The 19,083-nt window shown below is 41.0% G+C and overlaps 1 protein-coding gene across 6 annotated transcripts in view; it reads left to right on the top strand.

Moving 5' to 3' along the window:
- Positions 1-19,083, top strand: part of GRIA4 (glutamate ionotropic receptor AMPA type subunit 4) — a 216,759-nt gene that overhangs the window by 161,943 nt on the left and 35,733 nt on the right. For 5 of the 6 annotated variants that reach the window (XR_014168021.1, XM_081909661.1, XM_081909660.1 and 2 more), the window contains exons 10-12: positions 10,907-11,113; positions 14,157-14,527; positions 16,983-17,181. Coding sequence is in view for 5 of the 6 variants with exons in the window: in XM_081909661.1 (XP_081765787.1) it covers positions 10,907-11,113; positions 14,157-14,527; positions 16,983-17,181 (777 nt within the window). In the remaining variant the exon portion in view is untranslated. Of the gene's footprint in view, positions 1-438; positions 863-10,906; positions 11,114-14,156; positions 14,528-16,982; positions 17,182-19,083 lie in introns of those variants that run through there. The other variant, XM_081909664.1, reaches the window with a different exon arrangement.

Below are 19,083 nucleotides of genomic sequence, written 5' to 3'. Positions count from 1 at the left end.
AATTGGGGTTATTCTCCCCAAGCATTTCAGATAAGGTTTGTTTTAAGAAACACGGAGTGCTTTACATGGTGTTAGTCTTCCTTAACCAGATTTTTGTTTTGTTTTTTTAATTTTTATTTCTAAATTGATGATGAACTGAAAACAATCCAAGGTAAAGTGTGTGGGACTGGATTTCTCTACACCACTAGCTGTTGCATTGTTTGTGAGACTTGAGTATGGTGACGCATTCATTGCCATCCCAACAAATCACCTGTTAAGGATTGTCATTCTAGGGTGGCAAGAACTAATATTGTGTTCAGAAATTACGAGTGTAAACCTAACCTAATTGCGTAATTCTTTTTTGCATGGGACTTATAAAAAAATGTATCTTTTTCCTTTGAAAAAAAAAAGACACAGTAATGGAAAAATCATACTTCAGTACAGTCCTCCTCTTTTCAGCCTCTGATGAAGAATCCTATTTTAAGAAATTGATCAAGGAAGAAAAGCGTCCCACGTTGCCGTGAACATTCCTAACTAAGGCTCAAGCGTTAACCTCCAGTATAGTAGAATTGAGCTATATTTTTCCATATGGATTTCTGATCCTCTGACTGGATGACCAGGCACTGAACCATCAAGGGAAAACAAAAAAGCTCTGTGACTATTCTGAAATGCCTAAAACAGGTGGCATTCAATCTTCAACTTGGCCAAGCTATGAAGAAAATGATGAGGATTTCAAGGCTTTCTCAGTTGCGTTTTTCCCTCTCATGCCAGTCTTTAAATTAAGGCTTTCATACATGTACAGTGTAAATTATTGTAAAATACTTCCAAGTTTGGGAGCAACTAAGCGGTGCTTGCAGAAAGAGAAAGAAGCAGGATGCAAGGGGGGGAAACTGTTTAAAGTGTCTTGTCTCATTTGCAGTGAAGCGTTTTGATGTGCATAATAAATGTTCTCTGTGAAATAACTCAACCAGTCCTAGGACTGGTATTTTCATTTTCCAAACCAAGGATCTGAATGAATTTTATGTAGCATGCCAAGGTTTCCCCTAGCATGCCATTTCAGAGTTAAACAAAACTATACAAAAGCCGGGGGGGAGCCTTATTAAATGTTCAGTCTTTGCCCTTTCCATTGTGTTAAGGCTGAGCTTCAGCATGCAGGTGAAAGTTACTTCTGTGTTGGTTCTCCGCTTGTAATGAGCTATTCATATGGAGTGGCTTGTGCACTGTGTCCAAATTTCTTTCCATTGCCATGCACCAAATGAGGGATGGTCCGGACTTTATTCCCAGACCCAGAACCACAAACGTTGGTCAGGGCAGAAACATTTGTGTGTCGAGGTCCCCAAGCCACTCCAATAAAAACACAATTCACACAGAATTTTTGTTTAAGGTTTTTGGCATAATTTTAGCCACAACTTTATTAAAATACAAACAATGTGAGTGGTTGCTTAGGCATTAGTTGCGACTATCTGACCCCGCATGGGGACAGACTGACATTCACACGCCCACAAAGTCAGAAAGGGAAAACATTTGGGGGAGAAAGATGGAGCTGGGTACCATGCCCTCACCTCTCCCCAAATGCTCCCAGGGGCTCTTGCGTGGCCCTAGCCCCTTGACAGGGGTTCGAACAAAAGCATGGCAAGCCCCTGGATTCCTTTAATGGAATAGCCTTGCAGCAGCATTGGAGGGGCAGGCACTGCCAATCCATGCCCCTCCACCAACCAATTCATAAAACCAATGCCTAACCGCAACCTTACAAGTTGTGACGATTTGCTACGCAGTAGGCAAAAACCAAATGGCACCAGCCAATCAGCCAAATGGACCAAATTCCTACCAGGCCCCTGCCCCTGCCCCCAAAGCAGATGACCCCATGACAGGCATAGCAAGGTCAATGTGAACAACCCTAAATATAGGGAGGGTGGGCGGGTGATCCAATGCGCGCAGCGAAAAGAGGAAGCTCAACGCTGCGCGCAGGGAATAAAAGCCTTCTTGGCTGTCAATCACAAAATGGCCACATCAAATTCTACCCAATGACAAGAGGAGCCCAATCACAAATGTGGCCAACTACCTTTACCCACCCAGGAACAGTGGGATGTCTTGTTGGACCCCACCGCAACACGTGCTCTCCATGAAGGAGAACACGCTTTCCAGAACAAAGCCGGGACCTGCTGCTTTCTAGCAGGGTTCTGAATTTAGGTTGGACCTAAAGATCGCCTTCCATAATCCAAAGGAGTTTCCCGTGATGAAAGGTGTCCTTCTGAAACGGAAAGACTCCTTTGCCTGAAGGACTCGTTCCATTGGAGGGCGACTTCTTCTGTCAGAGGAACGGTGCCGTTAGATCCAACCTATTAGAGATTTAGCTTGGAAGATGTTGTGACACAGCCGAGCAACACAGCAACATTCACACCTACTTCTCCTACCCATTTAGACTGGTGTGTGATGGTGCTTAAACAATTAAGTCCAGTGCGCGGCACCCACTGCACATGAACAGAGCTGCAGATGTATCCTGGACCACAGAATATACGGAGAACTCAGCTTATATCATATGTGTTTGGTACAGCCAGGTGCTTAGTAGCCAAATGGTAGCACCAATAGATTCCTGTGCAAAGGTATCTCTATGTTACTGTTAAATTAGATCTCTTCACATGTAATGAAAAACCACATGTCATGGCAGTAGTGCAGGGACGGCTGTAGAGCTCCAGTTACTGTCGGGACTGCCAACTCCCATCGTTACCAGCCAGCATGACCAAAGGTAGATTGTGATGTGGAGGGTCCCAGGCTCTCCACTCTGCAATACTATTTTCATGTCCTTGCTGTGCTTTATTGGCTGTGGGGACTAGGCTTTGTATTACATAACCTTCTAGAGTCCCTTTGTGGCTTAGGGCTCTTGTATCTATGGGATCCGCCTCTCCTGGTATGCCCCGCAGAGGACCTTAAGGTCCATGAATAACCATAGTTTAGAGGTCCCAGACCCTAAGGAAGTTAGACTATCCTCCACCAGGGCCAGGGCCTTTTCAGTAATGGCTCCAACCTGGTAGAATGCTCTGTCCCATGAGACTAGGGCCCTGCAGGATTTATCCTCCTTCCGTCGGGCCTTTAAGACAGAGCTATTCCACCTATTTAATTTGAATTCAGCCTGATCTTTTATTTCCCTCCCCCTCCCCTTTTATGAAGATCACCTGCTCTGAGACCTCACAGCTAATTCTCCCCTGGCCTCCTCACTGGCCCAAGTAGGACCAATTCAGCCAGCTAGCCCTGGGGATTATCTAGTGCTTATTTCCCCTAAATTGATTTTTGAATTTTATTGTTATTCATGTTTTTATACTGTATTTTATGCTGCTTTTATAATTAATTGTTTTAAATTTGTTGTTAGATGCCCTGAGCCTGGTTTTTGAACCGGGAAAGGCAGGGTATAATAAAAGATTATTATTATTATTTTTATTATTATTATTATTCTGAGTAATACCCCTCCCCACCATCTCACTATATCTTCAGTGTATCTGAAGAAGTGTGCATGCACACGAAAGCTCATACCAATAACAAACTTAGTTGGTCTCTAAGGTGTTACTGGAAGGAATTTTTATTTATTTATTTTGCTTCTAGAGTCCAGTAATGATTCAGCCCCATCTAGAACCGCCCAGGTTTCTGTCCCAGATTGCAGCTGCAGTGGAATTTCCCCCCACAAAGCATCTGGTATAAGAAGAGTTCGCCGTATGCTAGTTGAGTTGCAATCTATAAACGTGGCTACAGTCAAGGCCAAACTAATTATATGCATTGAACCCCAGCACTTAACTCTGAAGGCAAACAGTGACCTGTGCTGGTTTGCAGCAACAGCATCGTCACTCCCTTCAGCCACGTACTGTATATATACAGATCCATTTAATTAGCTGTGGTCTATCTCCAGAATCTTGTGAATGTGCTTTCTTCCGTAACATGAGCAAGTGAAAAAGGCTGCTTTGAGTGACGTGTCCCATTCACTTCCCTCTTCATATTAAAGGAAAGTTAATTCAGTGCCACTGGGAAAAACAGGATTTGGGACTGCTTTGAAATTGGATCTGAGTCCATTTCTACATTTAATTAAATAGTTCCTAGGAATCAGTAATGCTCGGCTTTTCCGTTTCTGGAAGGCAGGTATCTATTTATTAGTAACTCTTTCCCGCATGGCATGCTTTAATAAAACATTTGGCAATTTGCTTAGTGTCCTCTGGTTTTGTATGTTCCTGTGCTTCATTTGATGCAGTGCTATTTCATTCATAGACACAGGATATCAGTAGAATTAATCTATACTGCCCAAATCAGCATGTTCTACTTTTAGAAAGCAATATGTTCTCTGGTTGTATAGCAGATGTGATTATATTTTTGTTTTACTTTAATGTGAAAAAAATGAATTTGCTGTTAGTGGGGGTTTATTTTAAAAAGCTGATATAAAAATAGAGAGCTTTAGTTAACATTTACGTAGCGTAATAATTCTTATTTTAATGATGTAGAGAACTAGATCACCTGCCGTGTTCTTAAATTACAAAGTCTAAAAGGGGGAGTATAAACATGTGAATTAATTATTGGATGCTAAAGAACAGTACTGAATCATGAACACCTAGTCTAAACCCAGACCCCAGAAACATCCCCTCATAATTCCACAAAACGATTCATAACAGACCCCAGATCCACATAATGAAAACAAATGAATCCTTTCTTGAAAGTACATGCCAGCCTTCCCCAAACTGGTGTTCACCAGATGCTTTGGACTGCAATTCCCATCATCCCTGACCAGCCATGCTGCCTAGAATTGATGGACGTTGTAGTCCAAAACATCTAGGCTAGTATTCAAGAGTAGAACAGAGAGGGAGCTATTCCATTTGTGTTTTATGAGCGTTCCTTGCTAGTACTAGCAAAACCCCTTGGGTGGTATTCAACTAAGCGTTGCTCAGCCTAGATCCACTGAACATAATAAACATAACTGAGTTAGATCTATTAATTGCAATGTATCTGCTCTGACTTAGTTGAATAACCCTCTGGATGACATCAGGTTGCAGATATTATGGACAACATCTCTGCTTCTTTTTCTCTCCCTTGTAATATGTTGAAACACCCAGGTGCATTTATCTGCTAATTTGGGGGGTATTGGCTGATTAAAGAAATCATAGTAGTAGTAGTTAATTAAATTTGTAAACCAACAGGTCTCAGGGCGGTTCACAGGATGAAATCAGAAAATACAAAATAAAAACAAAAACAAAAACAACCCAATAACACTTTCCCCCAACACATTTTAAAACGGCATAGGATGTCAGTCATCCAAAGGCCTGGTTAAAGAGGAACGTTTTTGCCTGGTGCCTAAAGGTGTATAATGAAGGCACATACTTGATTTACAGTACAAATCCTATACATGTCTCTTCAGAAGTAAGCCCCATTGAGGTTTGGGGAGCTTACTCTGAGATAAGTGGGTTTAGCATTGCACCTGGGAGTAAGTCCTGTTGAACTCAATGGGGCTTACTTCTGAGGAAGTACGTATACAACTGGTGAGTGATGCTGCCAAAGTAAGCACGCTTACTATGGAGTAAATTCTATAGAACACAATGGGATTTAATAGTAAATATGTCTACTCTTGTGTTGTAATTGTACATCTTTTAACTGAGTGTTTAATTGCTTTGATTTGCATATGAATAAAAACAATTGTTAGGAAGAAGCAAATATGCTGAAGAAACATGTATACAATCTTGCTGAAGTCAAGCCATTTTAAGCGCAGCTGATTTGAATGGGAAAATTAATATTTTGCTTAAATTCTTGATACTGAAATTAATGGGATTTTGAACGTGCTTTGGTTGGATCAGACGTTTCCGTTTTGCTTTTAGAATATTTAACAAGCTACTCTCTATAAAATAGCTGGAGCATCTAGCTGCTAAACTACTGTCGGTTTGTTCACATGTGAACAAGTTTGTTGACATTTCCAGAACCCATGCCTCATTGTGAATCTGAATGGACAGTTCATCCCCATTCTGTATGTGGATGGGACTAACATCAGCCTATCCTGCTTCCATGTGGATTTAAAATGGAGATTCTTTTACAATCCACATGATCATAAGAACATCAGACAAACTGGATCAGGTCTTTGAATTCCAAGACCTTTTTTAAAAGCTCCAAAATCAGTCATGCACCTGCCCATAGCCTACCCCCACAGGGTGCTTGCTAGTGCATTTCTGAATTGCAATAAAGCAATCCCCCATCCCACCCCCCAGAGCAACAGGACGATGACAAGAAAAATACATGAGTGCCCCCCACTTTTTACATCCATGGCGTCCATGTTTTTTCTGCTCTCTTGGGTGCTGAAGGGGAGGGCAGGGAGAGTTCCTGGCTGAAGAACACCAATACCAACTTTACCTATATAAGTCACAGAGACTGAAACTAACCTCCGCCGATCACAGACCATAGCAAAAACTTTTGTCAGGGCTTTGAAGTATGCTAGAGCAGCTTCAGAACTGGGCCATGCAAGCTTGGGCAGGAGAGGCTAATCTGTTTAGCTATACGAGAAGCCTGAAAGGTCAGGGAGGGTCTACGTAGGTGCTCAGATAGATGAACTAAGAAGGAACATTGGTTGTAACCAGTTCAGCTCCAGGTCTTGACCAATAGGTTCAGACTGCACAGCACTTAGCCGAAAAGTGTGGAGAACTTGGTTCTTCTATATTTGCCAAACATAGAGGTGTAAATTGCCTTCCCACTGAATCCCATGGAATGTTTTATTATATATGACAAGGCGAATGATTACTATTATTTGCAAGACTGACCTTCAAACCTTTGATAAATGTATTTTCTATACTTTAGCAAATGCTTTGAAGTTCTCTGGGAAGTGCAAGATTATTTTTTCTGAGTATAAATTAAGCATAGAGACAATATATTTCCTTTTCAAAAAATAAAAAAGACCATTCCCTAGTTTCTAATTAAGAGCTGTGTACTAGCAAGTTTGTGAAGGATTTCTCTACACTGATAAATCTATTGTTGCAAAGCTGTATATTTTAAATGTTAACCATTGTTATAGATATCAGATTTCTGTAAGTAAAGCTTGTACCACTTTGATGATCTATGTTCATACTTTGTTACTAATCATTTGAAATGTGGATTTCCTGTGGAATTATATTTCATAAACCTCCTCCAGAGTGTTCTAATTTTATTGAAATTAGAAACTGCATCAGGCCAAACGGTGGGTGGATATCTTCTCAACACGTGTTTAGTTTTGTAGCCGTTGTGTGGCAGGAATAGAAATCAAAATGGGTTGCCTGATGGAGCCAACATGGATTATGCATTCATCACATAAACAACCTATCTTTTTCGAGGAGTTGTGGCTATGAAAGCCATCATTTGTTGGATCCCTTCACACAACATGGTACTGCGTTTACCCAGCTTTTGCTTCTGATCATCAAGTTTTGAAGGTTTTTGTATTGTTTCAAAGCATGCTTAACTACAGGGACAAAAGACAATATATATGGGCACATCATGGAAAACTAAACCTCTCCCAATTACGTTTTTAAGTACCCTAAGTGTGCAAAGTATTATGTCTTGCAAGGCACTATCTCTCTGCTGGATTTCTAGAAATGTTTCAGATATAACAGCTCTGAATGAGTTCCTGCAACTGCAATGTTGCCCATGGGAGAAATGGGGTGATCTGATATCATTGCAAAGGAGATAATGCATTTTTTATTATTATTAATGCTTTGTCTTTCAGCTGCTTTTAGTGACGAGATAGTTGCAGTTGCAAAAGTTTCAAAACTTCCACAAATAAAGGTTGGGTGTACACATGCAAAAGAATGAGCACGGAATGAGAGGGTAGGGGGAATAATGGAGTGAACCACTTCTCACTGTAGGGTGGGGGGGGGGTTGCTTTTGGTCATCCGAACTGGCAATGCCGTTCTTTCCAAAGGCAAAAGTTGAATACAAAGTGAAACAAGTTGAAGGTACAGCATACACAAGGGCTGGCATTTTCTGTAAGCTTTGGTTATCACAGTCTGAAACATGTAGCGTGTGGCCATTATCTGACCACCATATGGATACATATTAGTGTGTCTCCATGAAAATGAACCCATGCTCCTGTTTAGTTAAACTCCTGGCCATATTGATGCTTTGGCTGTTTATCTAGGTCGATGGTCCTGATATCAATTTGTCTGCATGTTGCAGGAGATTTCTGCAAAAAATAAGTTCTAGGGCACAGTCTCCATTCACCTGGCTAGTACTGTAGGACCTCTCCATCACTAAATGAACTGAGAGTGTGCTGTAGAACAAGCACAATACCTCTGAATCAGCATGCTGCAGAAGAAAATTGGTAAATATGGGGGAATCTACTTTTCAAGGAAGAGGCTATTATTGATCTTTTAATTGAGAATCCCATAATAAGCTTCCGGAGAACCCCAGAAGCCACAAGAACACATAAAAACAACCATAATTGGTAGCGTTGTGCTCCGAATGATGAATGTTATCTGGTTTACACAATATTGACCTTGGGAGCCCATTATTTTCATTGAAGATGGAATGAAAGTTTTCTTGCTTTCCAGATAATTCCAGCATCATAGTCCCAGTAAATATCTGAGTCGTTCCTATTTTGGCTACGTATTATTGCATAATCTATTTGGACAGGACACAAATGTAGGGGACTGCTATGGTTATCCTTTGAAGGCACAACATTTGCCAACTGTTGCCACAGCTCAGCCCAAATGAGAGTTGATGAGAAACTATTGGCAAATGGTGACTTTAATGGCAACAACCTCTGTGTCTTTTATCTGGTCATCAGATTTAAGTGATGCGGCACTACCAAACACCCCCCTTTTTAAATGAAATCTTAAATCTCTAATATTAGAACTGATACATTGGGTAATGCAGGGATGCTGCTACATAAGGTATTGAAAACACAAAGAAAAGGCATTGACACAGTGTCAAAATGAAGATGTACCGTGGTGAAAATACCATCTTCCCGAAATATTTCTCCATTTCCCTATAATGGTTACAATGACTTTTCTGTGTTTGCTTGTGACGTAATAATGAATAATTTTCCATTCCACCCTGCATTTTTCACAGGCAGAATCATTTCCATTTCACTGCAATTCATGTTCTGCCAAAAATGACGTTAATTCACCTTGATGTCTACTGGGGGGAATGGTGTTTACACGATTAATTATATAACTTGTGTGATTTACATAACTAATTGTGTAACTTACGTAATCCCGTTGTCTTTACATGTTCCACTCATTTAAGTGCAAAGAAAACACAACACATATGCGGCGGCGGGAGGGGGTAATCAATCTGTGGTTTCAAACCACAACAGCAACGGTGACCACCAGTCGCATTCACTATCCTGAACATAGGATGAATCAGTGAACATTGCCAGCTTCCACTCCCTTTTTCATTGTCATCAGAATTCGCAGACATCACTGCTTAGAACTCATTATTTGGGTTCAGGGCGTTCCAAATTCAACACAAAACAAAATGCCCTCTTGAAAAAAGAACATGGGGGAGCCTTTAAGAGCAGACAGTACTGGTCCATATGGACCACTCCCCAAACTTGATAAAAGGCAACTGCATATATGTTCAGATTGCATTCAAAAATGGTACCTTTGAAGTGCCATGTAAATCTCCGCATATTGCTTGGATTTTTGACTTAATGCACTATTTGGAACTCCCCCCCCCCCCCCCGGCTACATGTGGGGAAGGAGAAATGATCTCACAACCACATTTGAGAACTCGGGGGGGGGGAGCTTTAGGAGGAAAGAGAGGGAAACAGCTTTAAGAGAGCAATGAGACACGTGGGAAAAGAAGCACTATGATGGTTGACCTCGTTTGTTTTGAAGATTGATTGCAGCAAATTAAACTATAAGTCAAAGAACAGAATTCTGAATCTCCAAGGAACAGAATTTGAATCTACAGATCTGAGTCTTTGGATGCAATCTTTCCTTATGTTTCACTTAAATGGAGGACTGCGTGATTGAAATTTACACACTAATCAGCTAAGGTGTGGTTGATTAATTGGTATGGGTTGATTTTAATCAACAGGGCTGTGGATGAATAGCATGCTTGTTTACTTATTTTTTAGTTCTCTTTAAGTTCTGCTTGTATTGATTCTATAGGGAATGAAAATTAAAAAAATATTAAAACATTCCTAATGGTGGGTTGGATCCAGAGACGTACTCAGCAGGTATTTGCTGGCTCAGGAGGAAAGAGAAAAATAGGCTATCTCCACTGATTATGCCTTCCTGCAGCCCGCTTTGCTCCCTGAAAAACTATAGAGGGTTGGCCAATCCTCCAGAGCAGCATTAAACATAGTGCAGGAGGGCAGGGCTCCCCTATCTCTGCCATGGAGCCTCTGCTGGATCTTGGAGCCTTCCATGAACAGAAGGAGCAACTTCCACTCATAGAAAGGCCTGTCTGGATCCAACCCAGTGAGTGCTATTTTGCTTATTGAATTATAAGGAGTAGCTGATGCTTCCTTCAGCATATTGAAAAGACACCTATACCCAGGGGTGTTTTTTGAGTAAAATTATTCCAATACAAGTCAATAAGTTATCCATATAAACAAAGGTGTTAAAATATGGTTGTAAAGAAATTGATTTTTAAAGCAACTGGTCCATTAATTTTGTCATTCTTATTATGTGCCCAAGGATAAAAAAAAATATTCTAAATTGGGTTTTGGATTTCAACTGGACAAGTGTATGTCATATGTTGCAAATCTGATAGATAGATAGATGATAGATGATAGATAGATAGATAGATAGATAGATAGATGATAGATAGATAGATGATAGATATATTTCCTATGGATTTCTTTTTCGATTTTGTGATCAGTTCAATATATCTGATGTGACCTTTCAATATGACACAGCTGGTGGTAAATAACATGTACCTTTGGACAGGCTCTGCTATATGTTTATCTTTTACAGTTCTCCTTCTTTCATTGTAGGAAGCCCCATATGTTATGTGGAAAAAAAACAGAGAACTGTTTGAAGGGAATGACAAGTATGAAGGATACTGTGTAGACCTGGCATCAGAAATTGCAAAGCATATTGGCATCAAGTACAAAATTGCTATTGTTCCTGATGGAAAATACGGAGCAAGGGATCCAAACACAAAAATCTGGAATGGGATGGTGGGAGAACTGGTGTATGGGGTAAGCATATCTATTTTTGATGCCAACTTTTGCATCAACTTCTCATGAGTGTAGTTGTCATGTAGGGTTGGTTATATACATCCCAGCGATTGTCTGGCTCTTTTCTTGGCAAATGTTGACATATGAATGTTGACAATCCCTGATGAATAATCTAAATATTACCTCCAAGCTGTAATAGACATGCAGGTGGCACGCCACAACCTCTTTTATAAACTGTGCATGTATGTTCAGGAAATGCTTCGCTTGGAAAGAAAATTGCATTTCCATTCTGGAAGGGACATTAAAACAATTTCCCTGTTGATGGATCATTTCTCAGAACATTTAAACTAGTGAGTGTGAACGTTCCCTTTTAATCACTTAGAAAATATGGAAATGCATCTTGACACTACAAGTGAACTACTGAGGTATGAAAGTGTACACTGAAAAGCAGAATGATAAAGCTGCCCCCACCTTCTCATTGCTGGGCAGGGCTGCAGCTCAACTGGTGGAGATAATGGTTCGAATACAGTTCAATCCTGGCAACTCTAGAACTGGAAAAGACTCCGATCTGAAGCTTATCAGTATAGACAGCAATGAGCAGTGGTTGGACCAGTGCTTCACCCCCCCCCAAAAAAAAAAATGTTTAGGGGTACTCTCATTTCGACTCAAGAAAATCACCATTTTATAATTCAAATAGAGAAAAAATAAATACAGTAAATGGACAAAAGTACAAAGATTCACAAAATGTTTAGGGGCATGCATACCCCCCAGAAAAACAGCACTGGGTTGGACTATCTATAAGACAGCTTCGGATGCTCCTATTCTGCACACAGCCAAGACTCTTTCATCTGATAAGCTCTCTCAGCAGCAAAGATTTTGTTCCAACAATCTCTGTGCTGTGTGGACAGGAGCCCTGCTCTGCTGTTTAGGAAGAGTGGAGAGGAGAGAGGAATTTTCATTTGTCAGCATAACTTTGTGAGCAGGACTGGAGATGCTTTGAAGACTGGGTGGTTCACCGAGTGACTGAGGATGGTTGGAAGGTGATCATATAACCATAGAATTGTAGAGTTGGAAGGGACCACAAAGATCATCTAGTTCAATTCCCTGCGATTCAGGAGTCCCCAGCGTGGGACTCAAACCCACAACCCTGAAGGTTCTCATGCTCTACTGATTGGCCTATCATCTGATGTCCTTACACTTTTGAATATACCTGTGCATGAGAAAGCAGGATCATGTTTGGAACAGTCCTCCACCTATGATGAACCTTCACTTTAGCCAAACCCATTTTGGGTTCACTCCCAAACACAGATTGGAGGCAAGCTGTGAAATCCTTGGAACAATACCCAAAGCTTGGTTTTTTATTTATTTGAATTCAAATATATTTTCGTTTTATATTGGCACAATCCAATGCTTATTTACTCCAAAGAAAAATCCATCTTATTCCTGGGTAATTGTGGATAGGATTGCAGACTATGTCTGAAATTTTAAACACACTTGCAATGCATGAATCTTTTGCTCAATGTGGGGCTCAGACCCACAAGCCTGAGATTAAGGGGTCTCATGCTCTACCAACTGAGATATCTGAAGAAGACTGTCCTGCAGAGCCAGGGGATCCTTGCTGTTTTTCTGATGAATCTAGATGACTAAAATATTATCTGCACAACACTATAATCTTTAGTGATGAGCTTATTCATCAAAGCACTTTCTAGTGATGAATGCAATTAGCTACCTTTTGCAGGTGTTCTCAAAATCTCCAGCAGTCAACTCCAGTTAAATATTCATTCTTCTGCCATGGAATGTTATCCACTCACTGCATGATGAATAAGGAGGTCATTGCCCATTTCTGTCAAAGTCTAACAAAGAATGAGGCTCTGAAGTTCAAGTAATTTATGCTGCATTTTGTTAAGCTTCCTTGAAACTGAATATTTGAGAAGGAAAAAAGAGAATGTGAATTAAGCCATTGAAACAGGTGGCAGCATTCAAGAGGTTCCACACTTTACACCATGCCTTTTTATTGGATATCCATACTTTCTTTATTGCTTAGTCAAAATGGGAAATGCTGATAATGAGCCTTACTCATTCTGATAAATGGAGCCATGCACTCTTAAAAGACCAGAGCTTTCCAAACTTTTCATGTTGGTGTAACACTTTTTAGACATATCATTTCGCGACACAATTTTACTAGGAAACCAGAGGTTAAACTAACCCCTTATAAGAGCATTTGCATGACACACCTACACACTGTAGCTGACACACTAATGTGTCGCGACACACAGTTTGGAAAGCTCTGTTCTAGACACTGTTAAAGCTCTTCAGAGCTGATGGCACTGGCTGCAGCCCAAAGCCCCATGGAACTCCAGGCTGCACACACAAATGGCTCCACAAGCAAGGTAACATTTGAGTGTGCTTTGTAAGCACAGTGGGAATGTACACTGTGTGCAGAGAAGTGCTGTACAGGCTAGATCACTGCCTGGCCTCCCATAGGTTAGTTCAAAATAAGCACGATGCTTTAAGTTAGTTCAAGATGAGGTGAGTATTTGAAAAATCAGGTAAAAAGCAAAAAACAAAACCCGGTTCAATTGGCACGACCTATTTCTATTTCCAGGCAGGTTCAGACCATTCCAGTTCATCCCCTGGATCAGGTGTTTCCCGCCACCGCCAAGACAGAAAGAGAGGAAGTGCTCTACTTTTTTCAAGGGATCTGTGTAAAAGTTGGATCTAGCAGAATTAATCTGAGCCTCGAGAAGAACACAGAGCTGAAAGAGGAAGTGAGAAAGACTGTCATTCGTTCAACTTCCTCCTTCAGCTCCAGGTACTTTTCAAGGTTCATGATCAAAGAGGCATTGATGCTACTAATAATAGATTATAGAACGATATTTATGCAGTAAGAATACAGACATGTACATGTGCGCGCACACAGTCCCCTATTCACTTTCTTTGGTATCCATTTTGGCCTTTAGTTTTAAGAGGGCAAAAGTCTAATGCATCCATTTGTTGCAAAACAATTTGTGCCATTTCGTGTTTCTCTAATCTGTAGTTGTTTGGGTTCTCCTTCTCTTTGCAGAAAGCAGAGATTGCTGTCGCACCTCTGACCATCACTTTGGTACGAGAGGAGGTTATCGATTTTTCTAAGCCCTTTATGAGTCTGGGCATATCCATTATGATCAAAAAGCCTCAGAAATCTAAACCTGGAGTGTTTTCCTTTCTGGACCCCTTAGCCTACGAGATCTGGATGTGCATAGTCTTTGCCTACATTGGGGTCAGTGTTGTCCTGTTCCTGGTGAGCAGGTTTAGTCCATATGAGTGGCACACAGAGGAGCCAGAGGACGGCAAAGAAGGGCCCAGTGATCAGCCTCCCAATGAATTTGGCATCTTCAACAGCCTGTGGTTCTCCCTGGGTGCCTTCATGCAGCAAGGATGTGATATTTCTCCCAGGTTGGTATGAAATAATATCTCTGTTTTTAAAAATGTATATTTTATTATCAGCAGTGAGAATACACAATACCGTACACAAGAGACAGCCACTTGCTTGCTGATGTTTTAAAATTGATTCTTCTGTTCATTAACGTGTTCTGAGTAATTGTCTCCCTTTCAAATCAGACAGCCATAGTGAATCATTCTGAACCTTTTGTACGTTTCAGGTTCTTGTAGTTTTTAAAGTTTCACGGAAATTCATTTTATTTTTGCAAAGCAGGGATTCTGTTAATGGCAATAGGTAGGTACAGCCAATTGGCAACTCCTGGATTGGTGCTGGGGGGAAGAATTGTAATGGATATTCTATCTTTAATGCTGCATCTCTATTTTGGATCTGGAATGTACCGTACTTATGTATGTTGTTTGTAAATGTTCACGCTTGTACGTAATGTTATGCATAGGTGCGCTACAGCTGGGAAACCCTTACAACTAGGTAACATCAAATTTATTATGGCATATGATCACTCAGGAGCTTGTATTTTGTGTGTCTGGCAACTAGACCCGTATGGAAAGCAGAATGCGTCCCCCCAAAAGAGCTGGCGTTGGCCAGCTCTGGTTTGGGATGAAGCCAGCAGCCTCTGTATTATACGAAGACAATATGAAAAAGCTTTCCCATTGTTCCCAGTGCATTTCAGTTCCTCTGTTTTTCCATTTCTTGAGCCAAAATGCTACTGCTGTGGAAAATCTTTATTTCACTACTACAGTAGGATCCCTCACCCACCAAGTAAAGTGGGAGCAAGAGATGTCCAGGGCATAGTACAAAAAACTCTAACACATCTTCTCAAAGAAAGTACTTTAAGCTAACTGGTTATATTTTTGTCATAGCATGCACACATTGATCATGCACACTTATCAACAGGTACATTCCTACACTATCTACCTTTGAAGTAGCCTCTATTCCATTGCCTCGACAGCGGTCCCTCCCTCTTATCTCCAACCTCATTCCCCGTCCATCTCACAACTGTTGGGTTGCATAAACATTAGGCATTCCACATGTCCACTCTTGGCCTTGCTCAAATGTTGGCAATCTTCAGACAGCCGCATTGTCTTAAGTTATTTCTTCAGACTCCCAAAGGTAATATGGAAAATGCAGCAGGTGGGACGTAAATTAGAGAATCAGAATTTAGGGTGCAACCATGCTGTACAGAAATCAATATCAAAACCTGCATAATGGAGTAGACACTTAGGATACAGAGCAGAGGATGTTTGTTGGACGTTAGTCCTGCCAAAACTAGGGATTTCATGAGGCCTGGACTGCATTTGAGTGAGTTTCTGTTTTTGTGTTGAAATGTGGTCCCCCCCCCCCCAAATAGTGGAGTATTATTTGTCAAACGTGCATACAACACGTGAAAAACAAAGCGATTTTGATATTTTTCTCAGGCTCCCAGACCCAAAACACTACCTGAAAGGAGTCCCAATCGGTTTCTTATTTCAATAGGACTTAAGCATCACTGATTTTCTCTGAATAAGGACTGTTCTCATTCATTTCTAGGCAAAACCTGGCAACAGATAGCAGTGTGTCTGTTTGGGTGTCTATAAAGTCTAAAGTTAATGGAGTTGAAGGGTTTATATCTAGTACTGCGGTGTAAACAGTTTTCAAAGACAGTCAATTTTGCTGTGAAAATCCAAAGAGTTCTTCCTGATGGCTATCCAACTGGATACATATAGACCATGTTGTCTATAACTTGCTTAGGTGTGGCAGGCATCTTTGTGTTGAATTCTTTCATACAATGTCCTAACAAATACAGAGCACACTGGATTCTTTTTAGGCATACCTTGCTAAGTATGTAAGGACATGTTCCTGGAATACAGAAGGTAATGTAGCCTAGCTGTTTAAAAAACTTCCAATCTTCACTCAATCCTTTCTAGAGACCTATCTCCCAAAGAACCCTGGCACAGTACTTAGGATTCCATCTCATACCATGTACAGCCGGGTATTTTGAGGCTCACTAACTGAAAATGTGTCCTGCAAGCCATTCAACACCCCCCTTACTGAGAGGAAGATCAGTCGTGGTGGGCAAACTGTCTTTCAAAGAAGCTTTCCTTCAGCGAATGATCTTTTCACTCATAAACTTGCAAGGAGCCTTGTTATTCCCCTGAATGCAGTTCGAAAACCACTGAACTCCAGCCGCTGTAGCAGCTGCTTTCTCATTTGAGAAATATAATTAAAACTCAGAAGTATATTGCATTTCTATTTATATGCCACACTGTATCCTGGTTTGAGCACCGGATATCAGGAGAAGCTTGGTTAAACAGAACTTTGGTCCTGTTACGTTTCAGTCCCAGTTACTGCTGCTTGGCGAATAAATTTCCTGTAATAATGGTGTCTCTCACTCTCTCTCTTTCTGTCTCTCTCTCTTTCTCTTTCTCCTTGGTCAAAAGATAGGAAAATATGCATTATCTTATTCATGTTTAGATCTCTCTCAGGTCGCATAGTTGGAGGTGTGTGGTGGTTCTTCACACTCATCATTATTTCATCATATACCGCTAACCTTGCGGCTTTCTTGACTGTTGAGCGAATGGTCTCGCCCATAGAAAGCGCAGAAGACCTTGCCAAACAAACCGAAATTGCATATGGGACACTGGACTCTGGGTCGACGAAAGAATTCTTCAGAGTAAGTTGGCATGCCTACTAAGTTCTTGTTTCCCTTGCTCTACCTGGGAAGCGTTCAGAACGCAGTCGGAATAATGATGCATTATGGAAAATCAGATTTGTGGTCTTGTAGCTCCAACAATATTGACATTATGTTTTTTGAAACTCCAAAGCCACTTGTTGGCATTTGCAATCATTTTAATTTGTGGCAAATATATTGATCTTGACATGTCAAGCTCGGAACTGTCCTTAGGGACTGTAGAGGCAGAGGTAATTAAGATAGCATTGCTCTGCTAGCTGATTGCAAACCACAGCATGGAGACGAAAGGGAGTGCTGAATATATATGATGATTCTAAGGGGTCTTTCAGGTTCACTCTTGCTTACGGGTTTTCTGAAGGCGCCCTTTGATGAAAAGATGCATAATAATGTAATTCCAGGCACTGGAATGAAGCAAAAGGGATGTTTTATAAGTCTGTAACTATAAGAGATTTTGTTCCAGTCTTTTGCCTCACCACATTCATCTTTTAAAGCTTTCTATTCACGTTACTTTAATTTTGTTTTTCTGCTACAGAAATGTAAAATATACCCTTTTCTAGAAGCTTGGAAACAGAAATTGCTGGGCATAATTAAGGACTCTTATGTCCCACTGATGCCACTATATGATTGGCCATGGAGACTTGAAAGTGTTTAACTTGGACAGGATTGTGTTCATTGCCATTAAATATAGACTCTTAAACACTGGAAACAGCCTAGCCTTTGATAGGATAGTTAGGCAAGTGGTGAAATTTCTTAGACTCCACCCACACCATACATTTAAAACACTATTGTACCACTTTAAAGGTCCTAGAGAATCCAGGGAACTGTAGTTTGTTTGGGGTGCTGACCTCACAGAACTACAATTCCCAGAATGAACTATAGTCCCCATGATTCTCCATGACTGTCAAAGTGGTATAATAGTACTTTAAATTATGTCCTCCATCACTTTTACCCTTGGCCTTCTGTCCTAAATATGAATAGAACATAGTTCAATGAAACGGTATAAGAACCACCTAACAATGCATGTTTCAGCTGTTTGACACAAGCCTTAAGGGAGCTTCTAGAGGGATGTCCTCTCTGAGCCCTGTTATACTTCCAGAGGAATGCAAAAAGGCCTTGGGACATGCTCCACCACCCCAGATGCCAGGACTTGAGCCTGCAGTGGGGTTTGAATGTGAAACTCAAAGGATACCTGTTGGTGATTCATTGTGTATGCCATAACCCAGCACTAGCCAAGAAGGGGAGCTGTAGGCAGATCAGCCATTCTCAAAAGCTAAGCCTCTTAAAACAAGGATATGTCTGAACAGGTGCTCCTCAGACCTACATAAAGCTTCCAGGAGAACCACACCATGTTTTCTCACTGGTGTGATTTCTTTTCTTACTCAGCATATGCACACATTCTACACTGTTGCGTGCCTTGTGAATTTAGTTATTTCTACTACACTAGTGACTTTTTTGCCTTAGTGCACATTCTGAGTTTTATTTTTGCCTTCCATTCACTAGGGAGATAACTGGGCAATAGACAGTTAATAGGTAATGGCCATAGACAGGCCTTTGGCAAATCTATTCAAGGCGGGTCTATCAAGCAAGTATTTCAAGCTTGCATCTGACCATAGGAAATGGTTTTTTAGCTATTAACTGGCTACGTTGGTGCTATTCAGCTGTTTCCTGGCCTTTTCCCTTTATTAGCAGGTCTAGCAGGGCTGATGAATAGCAGAATTGGCCTTTAGATAGCATGAGTAAGAGTTACTTTGCGTGGATTTGATGCTCCCATGTAGTGCCAAATGGCCACCTCTATGAATGATCCAGAGGTGGCTATTTGCACAGGATGGGACCATTCCATGGGGAAAATGCACAGGCTGTACACACAGCAACAGTCTGTGCAAC

This window comes from Podarcis melisellensis, assembly GCF_964234715.1.
Source record: "Podarcis melisellensis genome assembly, chromosome: 4".
Lineage (NCBI taxonomy): Eukaryota > Metazoa > Chordata > Lepidosauria > Squamata > Lacertidae > Podarcis > Podarcis melisellensis.
The sequence above is the reverse complement of the archived record's forward strand: the minus strand, read 5'-3'. Positions and strand labels throughout refer to the sequence as shown.